This window comes from Capra hircus, chromosome 29, assembly GCF_001704415.2.
Source record: "Capra hircus breed San Clemente chromosome 29, ASM170441v1, whole genome shotgun sequence".
Classification (NCBI taxonomy): domain Eukaryota; kingdom Metazoa; phylum Chordata; class Mammalia; order Artiodactyla; family Bovidae; genus Capra; species Capra hircus.
The window spans coordinates 255,723-273,968 of record NC_030836.1 but is presented as its reverse complement, the minus strand read 5'-3'; the positions used below and the strand labels follow the sequence as shown (position 1 = coordinate 273,968).

General features: G+C 43.1%; 1 protein-coding gene across 3 annotated transcripts in view; it reads left to right on the top strand.

The window, feature by feature from the left end:
- HEPHL1 (hephaestin like 1) overlaps positions 1,933-18,246 on the top strand; it is a 91,302-nt gene continuing 74,988 nt past the window's right edge. For all 3 annotated transcript variants that reach the window (XM_018043543.1, XM_018043542.1, XM_018043544.1), the window contains exon 1: positions 1,933-2,150. In XM_018043543.1, the coding sequence (XP_017899032.1) occupies positions 1,981-2,150 (170 nt within the window). In that variant the 5' untranslated portion in view covers positions 1,933-1,980. The remainder of the gene's footprint in view (positions 2,151-18,246) is intronic.

The window sequence follows — 18,246 nt, the reverse complement described above, 5'->3', positions numbered from 1 at the left end:
GGTATCCTGGGCAAAAAAGTTAACTTGAGCATTTTTGATCAGTGTTATTTATGCCTCTGCTTCTCCTGTCTAAAAGAATTGTGTGGCATATGTTCTAATGATGTTTTTGATATCCTACTAAGACTGTGCTTCTTTGTGGTATGAACAAAAGGCTATTTGGTCTGGGATATTTCCAAATGCCCACACATGCTCAGTCATGTGCTACTCTTTGTGACCCCATGGATAGTAGCCTGCCAGACTTCTCCATCCACGGAATTCTCCAGGAAAGAGTACTGGCATGGGTTGCCATGCCTTCCTCCAGGGGATCTTCACGACTTAGCAAGTGACTTAGCAAGAGTTATTTGTATATTTTTGGATAACAGTTCTTTATCAGACATGTCTTTTGCAAGTATTTTCTCTAAGTCTGTGGCTTTTCTTCTTATTCTTTTGACAGTGTCTTTCACAGAGTAGACATTTATTTTTGTTTATTTTTTTATTATTTTATTTTTTATTTTTTAAATTTTAAAATCTTTAATTCTTACATGCGTTCCCAAACATGAACCCCCCTCCCACCTCCCTCCCCACAACATCTCTCTGGGTCATCCCCATGCACCAGCCCCAAGCATGCTGCACCCTACGTCAGACATGGACTGGCGATTCAATTCTTACATGACCGTATACATGTTAGAATTCCCATTCTCCCAAATCATCCCACCCTCTCCCTCTCCCTCTGAGTCCAAAAGCAACTTTTGGACATTTATTTTTGAAGTTTAGCTTATCCATTATTTCTTTTATGGGTTGTGTCTTAGGTGTTGTATCTAGAAAGTTATCAAGCCCAGGCTCATCTAGATTTGCTCCTAGTTCATCCTTTAAATTTTCTGAATAATCCCTCCATCCCCATTTTACAAACTTAGAGAGATCGAGTTATTATCCAGAGCCCCTCAATCAGTAAATGGTGGGACTGGATTCAAACACAGGTCTGTTTAACCTCAAAGCCCAGCCAGGAGGGCGTCTCCTTCCTTCCAGAGCTGCTGTCTCAAAAGCAACTCTGCAGGGGAATCTGACTGGCTGTCTTCCAGGGTTGGATGAGGTTTCTTTCAACACGGAGATTCTAGGTCACAGATCCGAGTAAACAGGTGAATGGGCATTCTCCTTCTCCCTTATGATTTTTCTTCATCCTGAGAAAGGCAGCTCCCTGCCTTTGGAGATGATGGACTGTAAAATTTTGACTGAACTAGGGGGTTTGAGTGCCTCGTTTTTGTTGATGGGATTTGAGAGAATCTGAGGGAGATGGTGCATGAGCAAATGGAGAATTAGTGAGGTTTTACAATGTTGTTATAAACTTTATGATGTGAGTTGATTGTTTCATGTAGCCTCGTAAAACAAGTTGGAGATGGCGGGGGGTGATTACATCACTCCCTCTGCCTGTGGGACAGAGATGAAGCTTTCCCTGGTGCTCGGGATTGTTTCCTGGTGCTGCATGCAGACCAGCCTAGTTTCCCAATCTTAATATATTCCTTTAAGTAAGTGTAGAGAAAAACACAGGAAGCAGGAGGAACATATCAGCTTAACTTTTTGCACTGACATTCTTCCTGGAGAAGGAGATGGCAACCCACTTCAGTATTCTTGCCTAGAGAATCCCAGGGACAGTGAAGCCTGACTGGCTACACATAGTCCTTGCAAATTCTTGGCAAAAATAAAAAAACCAGTGTCACAGCAGAGCACCAAGACTTACAGAACCAAAACTGTTTGGTTTGTACAGTAAGTAAATAAGCCAGTTATGCATTTCCTGGACAGGTGGCAAAAGTTTGGTCACCATAGCCACTACCTCATCAAGCTGCTCTGCTTACACAAGTTGTCAGCCTCTGTCCCAACCCCAAACTCCCTGAGGAGGAGGAGCTGGGCCTTGTCCATTCCTTATTTATAACTGGCTGAGAGTGAGGGGGAGGGACAGGCAGGGTTGGTCCCTGTGCAGGCTGCTGGCCCGAGTTACATCCACAAATGCCTCGGAAGCGGCAGGCTGACAGCATCCTTCTTCTCACACTCCTGGGTCTGTCTGGGCTGGTTGGTGCAGTCACCAGAACATACCACATTGGGATTGTGGAAGAATACTGGAACTATGTGCCCCAAGGGAAGAACGTCATTACTGGAAAAAGCTTCGCAGAAGACAAGTGAGTGAACTTGGGGTCCTCAGAGACTCCAGTTTGTATTCCTTGGGCCACTACAATGGTTGGTGGTGGTTTTGTTTAGTTACTCAGTGGGGTCCAACTCGTTGGGACTCCGTGAACTGTAGCCTACCAGGCTGCTCTGTCCATGGGATTTTCTTGGCAAGAATATTGGAGTGGGTTTCCATTTCCTTCTCGAGGGGATCTTCCCCACCCAGGAATCAAATCCCTGTCTTCTGCACTGGCAGGTGGGTTCTTTATCACTGAGCCACTTGGGAAGCCCATACAATGGGTATGAGTTGATCTAGATCAACAGGAAGGCTTTGTGTTTGCTTGGAGAGCTCTTGCATGGGCAAGTGTGTAATTTGGGAGAGAGATTCTTAGTTCTATCTGTTCACTTTGTCTGTAAAGAGTCATATACACAGCCAGATATTCTGAATAATGACCTATTTTTTAATATGGGCAATTTTCCCTAGATACCACTAAGAACTTCCAGGGACTCTGGACTCACTTTGCCAAAAAAAGTTAAACTTTGAGATAAAAATTTGAGAATTTTCAAGGATTCTTCACTGTTAAAATACACAGTGTTTTCTTAGTTTTAATTTTTGGAATGAAACATAGTCATTAGAGATAAATATGCCATATGTAGTTACACTTTGGTTTTGGTTTGCAATGTTTAAAAGAGGGGGGCAGTTGTAGCAGATTTGGCTGATATTTTAAGAGTTTCCTTGAGCCTACTTAAAAATGGCTTTATTCTGCTGGTGATAAATTTGTTCCAGCCCCAATCCATTCAGTCTGAGGGCAGTATTTATCCTCAGAGCCCAGGGCATAGCTGGATGAGATGGTGCTGCAACATTCTCTATCCCTGACTTTTTAATTTTTGCACAAAACAGCCCTTGCTCCCCTTCATCCTCCCAAGGGGAGAAATAATCTTAATAATAATCTTAATTTATTAAGATCTTAATCTAAGATAGTAATTTTAATCATAATAATCTTAATTTATTCCCTTGAGCTCCCTCTGAAATCAGCTTCTGATTCCAGAAGTCCCATCATGCATATTTTCAACATTGTAGATTTTAGAACATCTTTGGAGATATTTTGGAAATAGTTGTATATTCGCATGCTTGTTCCTTTCCTTTTTTTTTTTTTTAAACATTTATTTATTTAAGTTGTGCTGGATCTTCACTGAGGTGTTCAGGCTTCTCTAGTTGTTGCACATGGGCTCCAGGGAGCAGAGGCTCAGTAGTTGCCACTCGAGTTCTCTGTTGCAGTTTGTGGCATCTTAGTTCCCCAAACAGGGTTTGAACCCTGGCCGCCTGCCTTGGAAGCTAAGAGTCTTAACCACTGGACCACAAGGGAAGTTCTGTTCTCTCTTTCCTGATCGGCAGTGCCCAGTGCATTCAATACCCAGGTTTCATCTTCTAGCTGCTAAGATTCATGGGGTCTATCTATCAAATCCGTAAGAATCAGGTCCTCCTTCCCTGGGGGAAGACCAAAGATCCAGTTGGCTTGGACCCATGGCTTCCAGGCTTTCTAACAACACAAAAGGGGCCTAGTCATGTTTTGTTTATTCAAAAAGATGATGCTCATGCCAGGCTACTGAGAAAGACTTTTTCTTAAGCTTCGTACCAGAAAATTTCATGTCCAGGGGGCTATTTCCAGAAGATTCTTTTTAAAAAATATATTATTTTTTAAATTTTGCTTTATTTTACTTTACAATACTGTATTGGTTTTGCCATACATCAACATGAATCTGCCAAGGGTGTTCACGTGTTCCCAATCCTGAACCCCCCTCCCACCTCCCTCCCCATAGCATCTCTCTGGGTCATCCCATTATACAGAGTGAAGTAACCAGAAAGAAAAACACCAATACAGTATACTAACACATATATATGGAATTTAGAAAGATGGTAATGATAACCCTGTATGCAGGACAGCGAAAGAGACACAGATGTATAGAACAATCTTTTGGACTCTGTGGGAGAAGGAGAGGGTGGGATGATTTGGGAGAATGGCATTGAAACATGTATAATATCATATAAGAAATGAATCGCCAGTCTAGGTTTGATGCAGGATACAGGATGCTTAGGGCTGGTGCACTGGGATGACCCAGAAAAGACTCTTGACTTCTTTGTCTTTCACATCTGCGGACTGTTGACGGTGGTAGTTTGTACTGTAACAAATGGAGCTGAGATTGTAAGGCTCCCCTAACTCCCAGCAGCCTTCCCTAAAAGTAGAGCTTGGTTATCCTCAAAAAGGGCTCAATAGAAAAAAATGATCATTGTCAGTTGCTATTGGATGGGAAACTATTCAAGACGTATGCATTGAAGGCACTGAACATAGGCTTTAAGCTCAATGGGATGTTGGACTGCCTTTCCATAGGCACAGCATTCTTTCTACTAAAATGCTCATGTCATTATCACTGTTCAGTAGCATTGATTCTGACCCAGGGATTCCACCAGTCTTTCAATTCGTTACTGCATACAGTTGTTATTATTCCCACTCTACAAACAAGGAACTGAGGCTCTGAGGTTAAGTATGTGCCAGAGTTTACAGTGTAAAATGCATCACCAAACTCACATTCCTTTGGCTTCAGAGCTAATTTTTTTTTCACTGTGAAACCTTTTCTTGGCAAAGGTGATCCTTTCCCATTGAATTAAACTCAACTTTGAGGGAAGTAGGAATTCCAGTAATAACAACTTTCTAGAGAGACCCAGTTCTTTACCAAGGGCAGGTTTAGTCTCACTTGTCACTCTTTTCAGAAAAACGTTGAAAATGATCACTGGTGTCAGTGACCAAACCAGTCACCTGGGTTTATTCAAACACCAAAAGTACCTTATCTATTTTTAAAATTTTATTTTATATGGGACTACTCGATGGACATGAGTTTGAGTGAACTCCAGGAGTTGGTGATGGACAGGGAGGCCTGGCGTGCTGCAATTCATGGGGTCGCAAAGAGTCAGACATGACTGAGCAACTGAACTGAACTGAACTGACAGTTGATTTACAATGTTCTGTTAGTGTCAGTTTACAGCACTGATTCAGTTTTACATATATCTATTCTTTTTCAAATTCTTTTGCCATTTAGGTTATTACAGAATATTGGATTCCCTGTGCTACACAGTAGGACCTTGTTGGTTATCTATTTTGAATGTAGTAGTGTGTACATGTCAATCCCAAGACCCCAGGTTATCCCCCCACCCACTTCCCTTTTAGTAACCATAACTTTGTTTTCTACGTCTGTGAGTCTGTTTAAAGACTCAAAGTACTTTAAATAGTCAAATACTAAGATGCCATTTTCACAAGGCTGGATGCAAGAAGAAGTTAGGGGCTTTCTGTTGATCATTTCAGCCAGCAGATGGGGCTTTGAAGAAATTATAATAAAATGTACAAAAATAGTTATGATGAAAAAGAAAAAAAAAAGCAGGCATGACTAAAACACAGTTTGGCATCAGATTAGAGTGAGGATGTTTAACAAATGCTGTGGTTCCCTGGAGGAGGATTCCTGCCGTTTAGGAGCAGCTGGCATGCTAGATGTCATACCTGGAATGCCAAGGTACCCACGTGTTTCCTTCTGGTGTGTCGAGGGGCAGTGTTTATGCAAGGCAGACTCCTGACTCGAAAGGGAAGCCTGGATGAGGCTGTGACGTGTGCTGGCTTTTAGTGTTAATCATGCCAGGAAGTAATCATGCCACTCATGCAGCTGGTGGTTCAGGCAAATTTCTAAGAAGGCACAGTTGTGGTTGGCTGCTGACTCTTGCTTGAAGACCACAGGACACGTGTCTCAGGAGCTATGATTCACAAGTGTCATGGTGCCACAGGGGACACCTATGAAATTGTCACAAAATATGGAGTTCACTATGTGCACTCCGTGTTGCAACACCTTTCCCTGGAGCAAGGGGTCATCTTGGGTGATGTGGCTGCGCCTCTCACTCGGCTTCGGCAGGATGAGTAGACAGCATTTCTGAAGACACTCTGCTGCTTAGATATTCACAACAAGAAAATGCCCAGTGTTTAGAAATTCACGACAGCCAAATTTCTGTTGTTGCTCTTTCCACTGTCGTGGCTCTTTCTAGGAAAGAGCCTAGAACAGGAATCAAGAGGCCTGACTTCTAGTCCTTGCTTTGTCCCCAATTTGCTGTGTAACCTTGGACATGTCGCATGATCTCTGTAAACATCAGTTTCCTTACTTTGTATAACATGCATGTGTGTGCTAAGCTGCTGCAGTCGTGTCCAACTCTTTGTGACCCTATGGACTGTAACCCACAAGGCTCCTCTGTCCATTGGGATTCTCCAGGCAAGAATACTGGAGTGGGTTGCCATGCCCTCCTCTAGGGGATCCTTTAGATCTAGGGGTTGAACCTGTGTCTCTTACATCTCCTGCACTGGGAGGTGGGTTCTTTACCATAGCACCACCTGCGAGGTCCAGAAATATAATCCTTAAAGTGACCTGAGAGGTATAATTCCCAGGCATCAGAAATAATTTTCAAAATGGGAGAAGGGCATTGAAACATGTAAATCATCATATGTGAAATGAATCGCCAGTCCAGGTTCGATGCATGGTACAGGGTGCTCGAGGATGGTGCACTGGGATGACCCAGAGGGATGGAATGGGGAGGGAGGTGGAAGGGGGGTTCAGGATGGGGAACACATCTACACCCATGGCGGATTCAAGTCTATGTATGGCAAAACCAATACAATATTGTAAAGAAAAATAAAGAAATAAATAAACAGGAAAAAAAAAAAGATTGCATCTGAACACACACACACAAAAGAAAGAAAATTAGAGGTACCAAGGGAACATTTCATGTAAAGATGGGCTCAATAAAGGACAGAAATGGTATGGACCTAACAAAAGCAGAAGCTATTAAGAAGAGGTGGCAAGAATACACAGAAGACCCAGATAATCACAATGGTGTGATCACTCACCTACAGCCAGACATCCTGGAATGTGAAGTCAAGTGGGCCTTAGGAATCATCCCTACGAACAAAGCTAGTGGAGGTGATCGAATTCCAGTTAAACTATTTCAAATCCTAAAAGATGATGCTTTTAAAGCGCTGCACTCAATATGCCAGCAAATTTGGAAAACTCAGCAGTAGCCACCGGACTGGAAAAGGTCAGTATTCATTCCAATCCCAAAGAAAGCCAATGCTAAAGAATGCTCAAACTACTGCACAACTGCACTGATCTCACACGCTGGTGAAGTAATGCTCAAAATTCTCCAAGCAAGGCTTCAGCAATACATGAACTGTGAACTTCCAGATGTTCAAGTTGGCTTTAGAAAAGACAGAGGAACCAGAGATCAAATCACCAGTATCTGCTGGATCATCTAAAAAGCAAGAGAGTTCCAGAAAAAAACATCTATTTCTGCTTTATTAACTATGCCAAAGCCTTTGACTGTGTGGATCACAAAATTCTGAAAGAGATGGGAATACCAGACCACCTGACCTGCCTCTTGAGAAATCTGTATGCAGGTCAGGAAGCAACAGTTAGAACCGACCACGGAACAACAGACTGGTTCCAAATAGCAAAAGGAGTAGGTCGAGGCTGTATATTATCACCCTGCTTATTTAACTTATATCCAGAGTACATCATGAGAAACGCTGGGCTGAATGAAGCACAAGGTGGAATCAAGATTGCAGGGAGAAATATCAATAACCTCATATATGCAGATGACTCCACCCTTATGGCAGAAAGTGAAGAAGAACTAAAGAGCCTCTTGATGAAAGTGAAAGAGGAGAGTGAAAAAGTTGGCTTAAAACTCAACATTCAGAAAACGAAGACCATGGCATCTGGTCCCATCACTTCACAGCAAATAGATGGAGAAACAGTGTCAGACTTCACTTTTGGGGGCTCCAAAATCACTGCAGATGGTGATTGCAGCCATGAAATTAAAAGACGCTTACTCCTTGGAAGAAAAGTTATGACCAACCTAGACAACATATTAAAAAGCAGAGACGTTACTTTGCCAACAAAGGTCCTTCTAGTCAAGGCTATGGTTTTTCCAGTAGTCATGTATGGATGTGAGAGTTGGACTATAAAGAAAGCTGAGCACCGAAGAATTGGTGCTTTTGAACTGTGGTGTTGGAGAAGACTCTTGAGAGTCCCTTGGACTGCAAGAAGATCCAACCAGTCCATCCTAAAGGAGATCAGTCTTGGGTGTTCATTGGAAGGACTGATGTTGAAGGTGAAACTCCAGTACTTTGGCCATCTGATGTGAAGAGCTGACTCATTTGAAAATACCCTGATGCTGGGAAAGACTGAAGGCAGGAGGAGAAGGGGATGACAGAGGATGAGATGTTTGGATGGCATCACTGACTCAATGGACATGAGTTTGAGTAAACTCTGGGAGGTGGTGATGGACAGGGAGGCCTGGCTTGCTGTGGTTCATGGGATTGCAAAGAGTTGGACACAACTGAGCGACTGAACTGAACTGACTGACTAGTGGATCAGTGCATAGAATCCTCTTGCCAATGCAGGAGACACGGGTTTGATCGCTGGGTCGGGAAAAATCTGCTTGAGAAGTGAATGGTTACCCACTCCAGTATTCTTGCCTGGAGAATTCATGGTCAGAGAGATGGGGTGTAGTCTTTGGAACCTCATAAGAGTTGCACATGACTTATCAACTAAACAACACCAACCATTAATTGAATGTATGATGATATTGAAGAACCATTTTTCATTTTTTAGGTGTGGTAATGATATACTAGTTATATTTAAAGAGGTTATATTTAGAGGTAGTGAAGAACTGTACAAAAAAGATCTTCACAACCCGAATAATCATGATGGTGTGATCACTCATCTAGAGCCAGACATCCTGGAATGTGAAGTCAAGTGGGCCTTAGAAAGCATCACTATGAACAAAGCTAGTGGAGGTGATGGGATTCCAGTTGAGCTGTTTCAAATCCTGAAAGATGATGCTGTGAAAGTGCTGCACTCAATATGCCAGCAAATTTGGAAAACTCAGCAGTGGCCACAGGACTGGAAAAGGTCAGTTTTCATTCCAATCCCAAAGAAAGCTAATGCGAAAGAATGCTCAAACTACTGCACATTTGCATTCATCTCACATACTAGTAAAGTAATGCTCAAAATTCTCCAAGCCAGGCTTCAGCAATACTGAACCATGAACATCCTGATGTTCAAGCTGGATTTAGAAAAGTCAGAGGAACCAGAGATCAAATTGCCAACATCCACTGGATCATGGAAAAAGCAAGAGAGTTCCAGAAAAATATCTATTTCTGCTTTGTTGACTATGCCAAAGCCTTTGACTGTGTGGATCACAATAAACTGTGGACAATTCAGAGAGAGATGGGAATACCAGACCACGTGACCTACCTCTTGAGAAATCTGTATGCAGGTCAGGAAGCAACAGTCAGAACTGGACATGGAACAATAGACTGGTTCCAAATAGGAAAAGGAGTGCATCAAGGCTGTATATTGTCCCCTTGTTCATTTAACTTCTATGCAGAGTACATCATGAGAAACGCTGGACTGGAAGAAACACAAGCTGGAATCAAGATTGCCAGGAGAAATATCAATATCCTCAGATATGCAGATGACACCACCCTTATGGCAGAAAGTGAAGAGGAACTAAAAAGCCTCTTGATGAAAGTGAAAGAGGAGAGTGAAAAAGTTGACTTAAAGCTCAACATTCAGAAAATGAATATCTGGCATCTGGTCCCATCACTTCATGGGAACTAGATGGGGAAACATTGGAAACAGTGTCAGACTTTGTTTTTTGGGGCTCCAAAATCACTGCAGATGGTGACTGCAGCCATGAAATTAAAAGACGCTTACTCCTTGGAAGAAAAGTTATGACCAACCTAGATAGCATATTCAAAAGCAGAGACATTACTTTGCTGACTAAGGTCTGTCTAGTCAAGGCTATGGTTTTTCCAGTTGTCATGTATGGATGTGAGAGTTGGACTGTGAAGAAAGCTGAGCACCAAATAATCGGTGCTTTTAAACTGTGGTGTTGGAGAAGACTCTTGAGAGCCCCTTGAACTGCAAGGAGATCCAACCAGTCTATTCTGAAGGAGATCAGCCCTGGGATTTCTTTGGACAGAATGATGTTAAAGCTGAAGCTCCAGTACTTTGGCCACCTCATGCGAAGAGTTGACTCACTGGAAAAAACTCTGATGCTGGGAGGGATTGGGGGCAGGAGGAGAAGGGGACGACAGAGGATGAGATGGTTGGATGGCATCACTGATTCAATGGATGTGAATCTGAGTGAACTCCGGGAGTTGGTAATGGACAGGGAGATCTGGCGTGCTGCGAATCATGGGGTCGCAAAGAGTCGGACACGATTGAGGGACTGAACTGAACTGATCTGAACTATGGCATTTGGGCTTCCCAGGTGGCTCTAGTGGTAAAGAACCCACCTGCCAATGCAGGAGACATAAGAGATGTGGGTTTTATCCCTGAGTTCCATCTCCAGGTAAGGAAGATCCCTTGGAGGGGCCATGGCAACCCACTCCAGTATTGTCTGGAGAATCCCATGGATAGAAGAACCTAGTGGGATACAGTCCATAGGGTGGCAAAGAGTCGGACATGAATGAGGTGACTTAACACACATGCACACATGTGCTAAGGTATTTATATAAAAGTGATATAATTTGTTTCAAAATAATCTCAAAGAAGGAATTAGGTAGGGATACAAAATGAAATAAGATGGGCTACGCACTGAAACATGTATATTACCATATGTAAAATAGATGACCAGTGAAAGTTTGATACATGAAGCAGGACACTCAAAGCCTGTGCTCTGGGACAACCCAGAGGGATAGGGTGGGGAGGGAAGGGGAGTGGGGTTTAGGATGGGAGGGGGGACACATGTGCACCCGTGGCTGATTCATGTTGATGTATGGCAAAACCCACCACAATGTTGTAATTAGCCTCCAATTAAATAAATAATTTTTAAAAACTAAATGAAAAATATCTTATCTGACTTTCTGGTTGGAGAAAAGTTTTTGCAATGCAAGGAGAAAGATGCTTTACAAATGTTCAGCCTAGAAAACAAGAGTTGAAGAAGTTGAGGTTTGACAGAAAACTACAAAATTCTGTAAAGCAATTATCCTTCAATTAAAAAACAAATAAATGAAAAAAAAAGTTGGAGAAGTCCTGAGAGTGGGGATAAGTGGCAATTTTTAAAGTATTCTGTACTTTTATTTACCTATTCATTTCCCCCCTGCCTTTTAAGAATGATCTCCAATTCTTCACTCACAAAATATTTTCTTTCCCAGAGTCCTGCCTTATTCTCATAAAATTCTTTCCCAATCCCTCATGCAGCTTGGTGACTTGATCTGGCCTTGGACACAGCATGTACCCCTCCTGGTTTTCTCTTTAGGGATTTGGTGTACCCCAGTCACCTCCTTACCTAGAGGAGGAGAATGGTGGAGAAGAAGGTCCAGAGTATGTATAATAAACTCCCCAACCCTACCCAGAGCTCTGTCAGCGACAATGACCCATGGAGAACTAAGCAAGGCCAGTCACAGTAAGGATCCTTACAGTAAGAACTAATCACTGTCAGTTTAGTTGTTCTGGTTGCTTTGTGTTTAAATAAGGGCAATGGGCAAAAATTAGGGGGAAAGGAAGGTGAATGTCAAAGTTTCAGTGATATAAAAAAGCTTGGAAACCAAAATCAGGCAGGGCCAAGAGCCTAATAAATCCTGGTTCACAGGGATGAGATAGGAAATAAATTGAAATTCTTTCACGAAGATACAACAGCAGTCAGATGGTGCAATTTAACTTCCGAAGTTGGTACCTTTGCTTGATCATAGGGGTCAAAAATGTAATTGAGGCTATAGGCACTACTGTTTCCTAGAAGGTATGATTTAGGAGTCATAGTCTAAAATTTTTCCTCCCGATGAATGTATTCCTCCTCTTCCCCACTGAGTGTAATGAGGACACAAGGCTCCTTTAATTGGTCTGGGGATGATGTCAGCATTTGATGCACTCCTGCCGGTGCTGCTCATAAAATGCTTAATGAAGGTGTGACTGTGCTTCCGTGGTGGGGCCTGGTCTTTAATGGAGCCAGAGAGGATCACCTTATAAGCTACAATTCTCACCAAGCTCTCCGTAGGCCACCAACACTCAGGCAGGCTTTTTTCCTTCCCAGTGAAATACAGGGGTTTCCGTGGGTGCTGACTCATAGGCAGAATCATTCTTGGACACAAGTGAACTGATCACTGCTCAAACTCCACTTAGGGTCTTTGAAGGGAGTTTACCCACCTCCATCATCACCGTGGCAGCCCAGCTGATGGCAAAGTGTTTTGAGCAGGCCATATGATGGGAGTGAGGACGTTCTTGTATGTTTATCTGAAAGAAGAGCCAATGAAGGGAAGCAGGTGGGGGAAGAGAAAGGCTTTGGTAAATTTTGAAATAGAGAAGGATATCACCTCATTAGTACTTCGTTTTAGACAGATGCTCACTTTCAAATTTTCGTTTCTATCTTGTCAGCAGAAAAAAAAAATATGTATTCAGCCTGATGCCTTGTGAATCTCTTGGGGTTGCTGTTATTTTCTATATCAATTAATGGCTGCTTTTGGATTCCAGTAAAGATAAGACTGCTGCTGCTGCTAAGTCGCTTCAGTAGTATCCAACTCTGTGTGACCCCATAGATGGCAGCCCACCAGGCTCCCTCGTCCCTGGGATTCTCCAGGCAAGAACACTGGAGTGGGTTGCCACTTCCTTCTCTAGAATGGCTTAAATAAATGAGGATTTGATACTCTTATAAAAGAAATTTAACAAGATGCCAGAGTAGCCTGGCCTGCTGGTGAGTGTGGGGCTCTGGCATTAACTGAGAGGCCTAGGATTCCTGCTCTGTTTACTCAATAAGTAATTGAGTCTTTTTCAAAAAAGTTATTTTTTGTCATGTTGGGTCTTCCTTGCTGTGCGAGCTTTCTCTACTTTTGTTGAGCAGGACCTACTTTTTGTTAAAGTGAGTGTGCATCTCATTGCAATGACTTCTCTTGTTGTGGCTGGTGGGCCCTAGCCACTCAGGCTTAAGTAGTCGTGACGCACTGGCTTAGCTGCTCCACCACACATGGAATCTTCCAGAACCAGGAATCAAACCTGTGTCCCCTGCATTCAAGGTGGAATCTTATTCACTGTACCACCAGGGGAGTCCCAGTTGAGTCTTTTTATTCTTTTCCCTTAGTTTTCTCATCAGTGATGTGGGGATAATGACAGTACTTGCATGGGGAAGGGATATATTCATTTCCTGTAGCTATTGTGACAAATTACCACAAACCAAGTGGTTTAAAACAACAGAAGTCTGTTCTCACCCTGTCCTGGAGGCAGAACGTCTGAAGTGATGTTGGTGGCAGGACTTCCTCCGCAAGTCCTCTGGAGGCACTCAGGGAGAATCCACCCATTGCCTCAGTTTCTGGGGGCTGCTAATAATCCTCGGCTTGTGGTTGCATCATTCCAACCTCTGCCTCCATCTTCATATCATCTCCCCTGTGCGTGTCTAATCTCCTTCCTATGAGAACATTTTTGGAGCAACCAAGATGCTTGCTTCTTAGAAATAAAGCTATGACAAACCTAGACAAAACTAAAAAGCAGAGACATCACTTTACCAACAAAGGTCTACCTAGTCAAAAATGTGAGAGTTGGACCATAAAGAAAGCTGAGCACCAAAGAATTGATGCTTTTGGATTGTGGTGCTGGAGAAGACTGTCAAGAGTCCCTTGGACCACAAAGACTGGGTTATCTAGGACCATCTTCTTATCTCAAAATCCTTAACTTAATTACACCTGCAAGGACTCTTTCTCCAAAGAAAGGGATTAGGATGTGGACTTATCTTTGAGAGTCATCATCAGCTATCACAGGGGGTATCAGGAGATTTGTCAGTGCTCAGGCATGGTGCCGGCACTGGGTTAGCACTCAGGAAATGTTTGTCATCATATTGCTCACCTGTCTCAAGGGGCTCTCTGGAGAGCAGGATATCTGTGCCAGTGATACCTCAGATGGTCACATTTTCTTCTTTCCTTTTGAGGTGGACCATTTTTAAAGTCTCTATTGAATTTTTTACAATACTGCATCTGTTTTATGTTTTGGTTTTTTGGCCACAAGACATGTGGGATCCTAGATCCCCAACCAGGGATTGAACCCACACCCACTGCTTTGGAAGGTGAAGTGATGTTGGGTGATGTTGGAGGAACCAGGGTGAGTTCCCCCCTGAATTAATACTTCAAAAATTATTCATCTAATTAGGAAGGGTGTGGCTGCCCCAAAAATGCAACTTAAAACCACCATCTTCACCCTTCTTTTTGCCAAGTAGCACTCATCCCAGACTAGTCCTGATGATCGTGTTTTCTCCTTGGTGAACTGCGTCCCATCTCAAGCTCAGACAACACAACTTGTCCTTATTGTGACTGTATGATCTTACATGTTTGCTCTGACCACACCCTTCACTGATGTTACTTTGCTGCTCATCCTCATCCTCACTTCAGTTCAGTTGCTTAGTCGTATCTGACTCTGCAACCCCATGGACTGCAGCACACCAGGCCTCCCTGTCCATCATCAACTCCTGGAGCTTGCTCAAACTCATGTCCATCCAGTCAGTGATGCCATCCAACCATCTCATCCTCTGTTGTCCCCTTCTCCTCCTGCCTTCAATCTTTCCCAGTATCTTTTCAAATGAGTCAGCTCTTCACGTCAAGTTGCCAACAAAGGTTCGTCAAGTAAAAGTTATGGTTTTTCCAGTGGTCATGTACAGACGTGAGAGTTGGACTACAAAGAAAACTGAGCACTGAAGAATTGATGCTTTTGAACTGTAGTGTTGGAGAAGACTCTTGAGAGTCCCTTGGACAGCAAGGAGATCTAACCAGTCTATCCTAAAGGAAATCAGTCCTGAATATCCATTGGAAGGACCGATGCTGAAGCTGAAGCTCAAATACTTGGCAACTTGATGCAAAGCGTCTGTTTTGTCTTCATAGCCAGGTGGGACATATCTTGAATACAGGGACTGATAATTATACATCTTGGCTCTAGTTTCTAATTTAAAGTCTCATATAAAGTACAGGTTCAACAACTGCCTGATAGTTGAATGGATAAGGAAAAATTTCCACTAAAAGATCCAGGTTATGGGGCAGTGGTGATGCTGGTGAGCTGCAGAGCTCCTGTGAGCTACAAAGCCCTCGGAATTTAACCTGGCAGCCCACCTCTGACTGGCTAGATGTTCCCACAGACAGGTTCATTCTGACAATGGTTGATCTGGCCTGCCTTTGGAAGGTATCTCCCTTCATGGTATTGCCCTTGGCCTTGGCAATGTGAGCATCTTGTCTTTAAAGCAGTAGAAAGTCTGAAACTTCCCACCCCACTGGATTCCTTCACAGCAGGAGATAAGACACCTCCCCAGCTTGAGTCACAATGTTAGAATGTAGACTGGGGATGAATTTCAAGGTTGGTGATTGCTCAGTTGCTCACAGTGGGAATATCCTGTGACTGCACTGTAAATATAATATACAACCCTTCCACATGGGCATTCTAATGAGTGGACTCGAGCTAAACTGGAGGCTGCTTCCTATGGATGGCTCTCTGAAGTTACTCACTTGCTTTGTTACTTGGGCCAAATTTGCATCTTCTAGAGCTCATGGGAGCTGGAGCTTCTGTCACAAATGCAAGATGTATTATTAGTAGTGGTTTGCTGCATAGACACTGAAAAGATTTTTCTCTTATTTCCACCCCTCTTTTACTTTTTCCACTTTAGATAGATCCTATGGATTTAAATACCTCCTATGGTTTCAAATAGCTACTGTGGTTTTTATGCTAAGCACTATTGTTGTTGTTGTTGTTCAGTTGCTCAGTTGTGTCAGACTCTTTGTGATGCCGTGGACCAGCATACCAGGCTTCCTTGTGCTTCACTGTCTCCTGGAGTTTGCTCAAACTCATGTCCATTGAGTTGATGATGCCACCCAACCATTCCATCCTCTGTCACCCCCTTCTCTTCCTGCCCTCAGTCTTTCCCAGCATCAAGGTCTTTTCCATTGAGTTGGATCTTCGCATCAGGTGGCCAAAATATTGGAGCTTCAGCTTCAGCATCAGTCCTTCCAATGAATATTCAGGGTTGATTTCCATTAGAATCAACTGGTCCAATCTCTTTGCAGTCCCAGGGACTTTCAAGAGTCTTCTCCAGCACCACAGTTCAAAAGCATCAAATGTTTGACACTCAGCCTTCTTTATGGTCCAGCTCTCACGTCCATACATGACTACTGCAACAGATCATAGCTTTGATTATATGGACCTTGGAGTGACCACTGGTTGTTTAGGTTGTCAACTGAAAAAAATACAATATAAAAAAATGCAATCTAAAAGTTAAGAGTTATATTTATCCAGTGGGAATTGTTAGGACTTTAAACCCAAGATATAGCATCTCAAGTGACACTGAGAGAACTGTTTCCAAGGAGGTGGGTGGGCGAGGAGTCAGACTATATAAAAGTTTGCAGCAGCAATAAATGCTGGAGAGGGTGTGGAGGAAAGGGAACCCTCCTACACAATGCAAACTACACAATGCAAACTAGTACAACCACTATGCAGAACAGTGTGGAGATTCCTTAAAAAATTGCAAATAGAACTGCCTTATGACCCAGCAATCCCACTGCTGGGCATACACACCGAGGAAACCAGAATTGAAAGAGACACATGTACCCCAATGTTCATTGCAGCACTGTTTATAATAGCCAGGACATGGAAACAACCTAGATGTCCATCAGCAGATGAATGGATAAGAAAGCTGTGGTACATATACACAATGGAGTATTACTCAGCCATTAAAAAGAATACATTTGAATCAGTTCTAATGAGATGGATGAAACTGGAGCTGATTATACAGAGTGAAGTGAGCCAGAAAGAAAAATACCAATACAGTATACTAACACATATATATGGAATTTAGAAAGATGGCAATGATGACCCTGTATGCAAGACAGCAAAAGAGACACAGATGTGTATAACGGACTTTTGGACTCAGAGGGAGAGGGAGAGGGTGGGATGATTTGGGAGAATGGCATTGAAACATGTACACTATCATGTAAGAAACGAATCGCCAGTCTATGTCCGATGCAGGATACAGCATGCTTGGGGCTGATGCATGACGATGACCCAGAGAGATGTTATGGGGAGGGAGGTGGGAGGGGGGTTCATGTTTGGAAACGCATGTACACCCGTGTTGGATTCATGTCAATGTATGGCAAACCCAATACAGTATTGTAAAGTAAAATAAAGTAAAAATAAAAATTAAAAAAAAAACGAATAGGAAAAAAAAAGGTTTGCAGCAAGGGTCAGGTAATTTGAATATCAAAAGATTATTGTTAATGAAGGAAAACCAGAATCTCAAATTAAGGAATTTAGCACTCTTCTATGTATCAGAAGATGCAAGTGTCTGGGCTCACTGAAATCATTCCTTTCATTTGCGTCTCAGCTGTTTGGGACCAGTGACCTGCTCTGTATCCTTGACTGGCCACTCTCTGCAGGGAGGGGCAGATGGGCCAGGCTACCACTTTCTCATGTGCCCCATCCCGCTCCCCCACCACCAGCTGCTCAGCACTTACGGAGGGGGGGCGTGGGATGGCTAGTGGCTGCGGACAGATGACACTGTTCTTTCGGGTCTCAGAAATTTACATTTGAAAGGCTGAAATCGCTGATGGCTGTGACATCCTTGTTTAGTGATATGGCAGGAAATACTCCATTTCACAAGGTGATAAGACTGATAACCCATCCAGAAATGTGCAAAACAAGTCAATATATAACTCACTGCTGAAATACGCAGTATGTGCACTTTCCATTCCTCTGATATCCTCACCTTCTGTCTGGGTGGCTCTGCAGACAACTCACACTGAGGAACTCTTGCTCAGCAGACATTTGCACATGGGTGTATGTACATGTGCATGTATGCACACACTCCGAACCCAGAGCAGAGAAGTGAGGAGGGGCAGAGGTGCGTCTCTCCCTGCAGAGCCTGCAAGCTCCTATGAATAACTTCATTATAACTTTTTACCCATCAAGCTGAGCTTAGAGCGGATACCAGAAATTCTGAATCTAACCCTTGCTCAGGTGTTGGCTTACTTGATGACCAGTATAAAGCCAGGCAACTCCGCC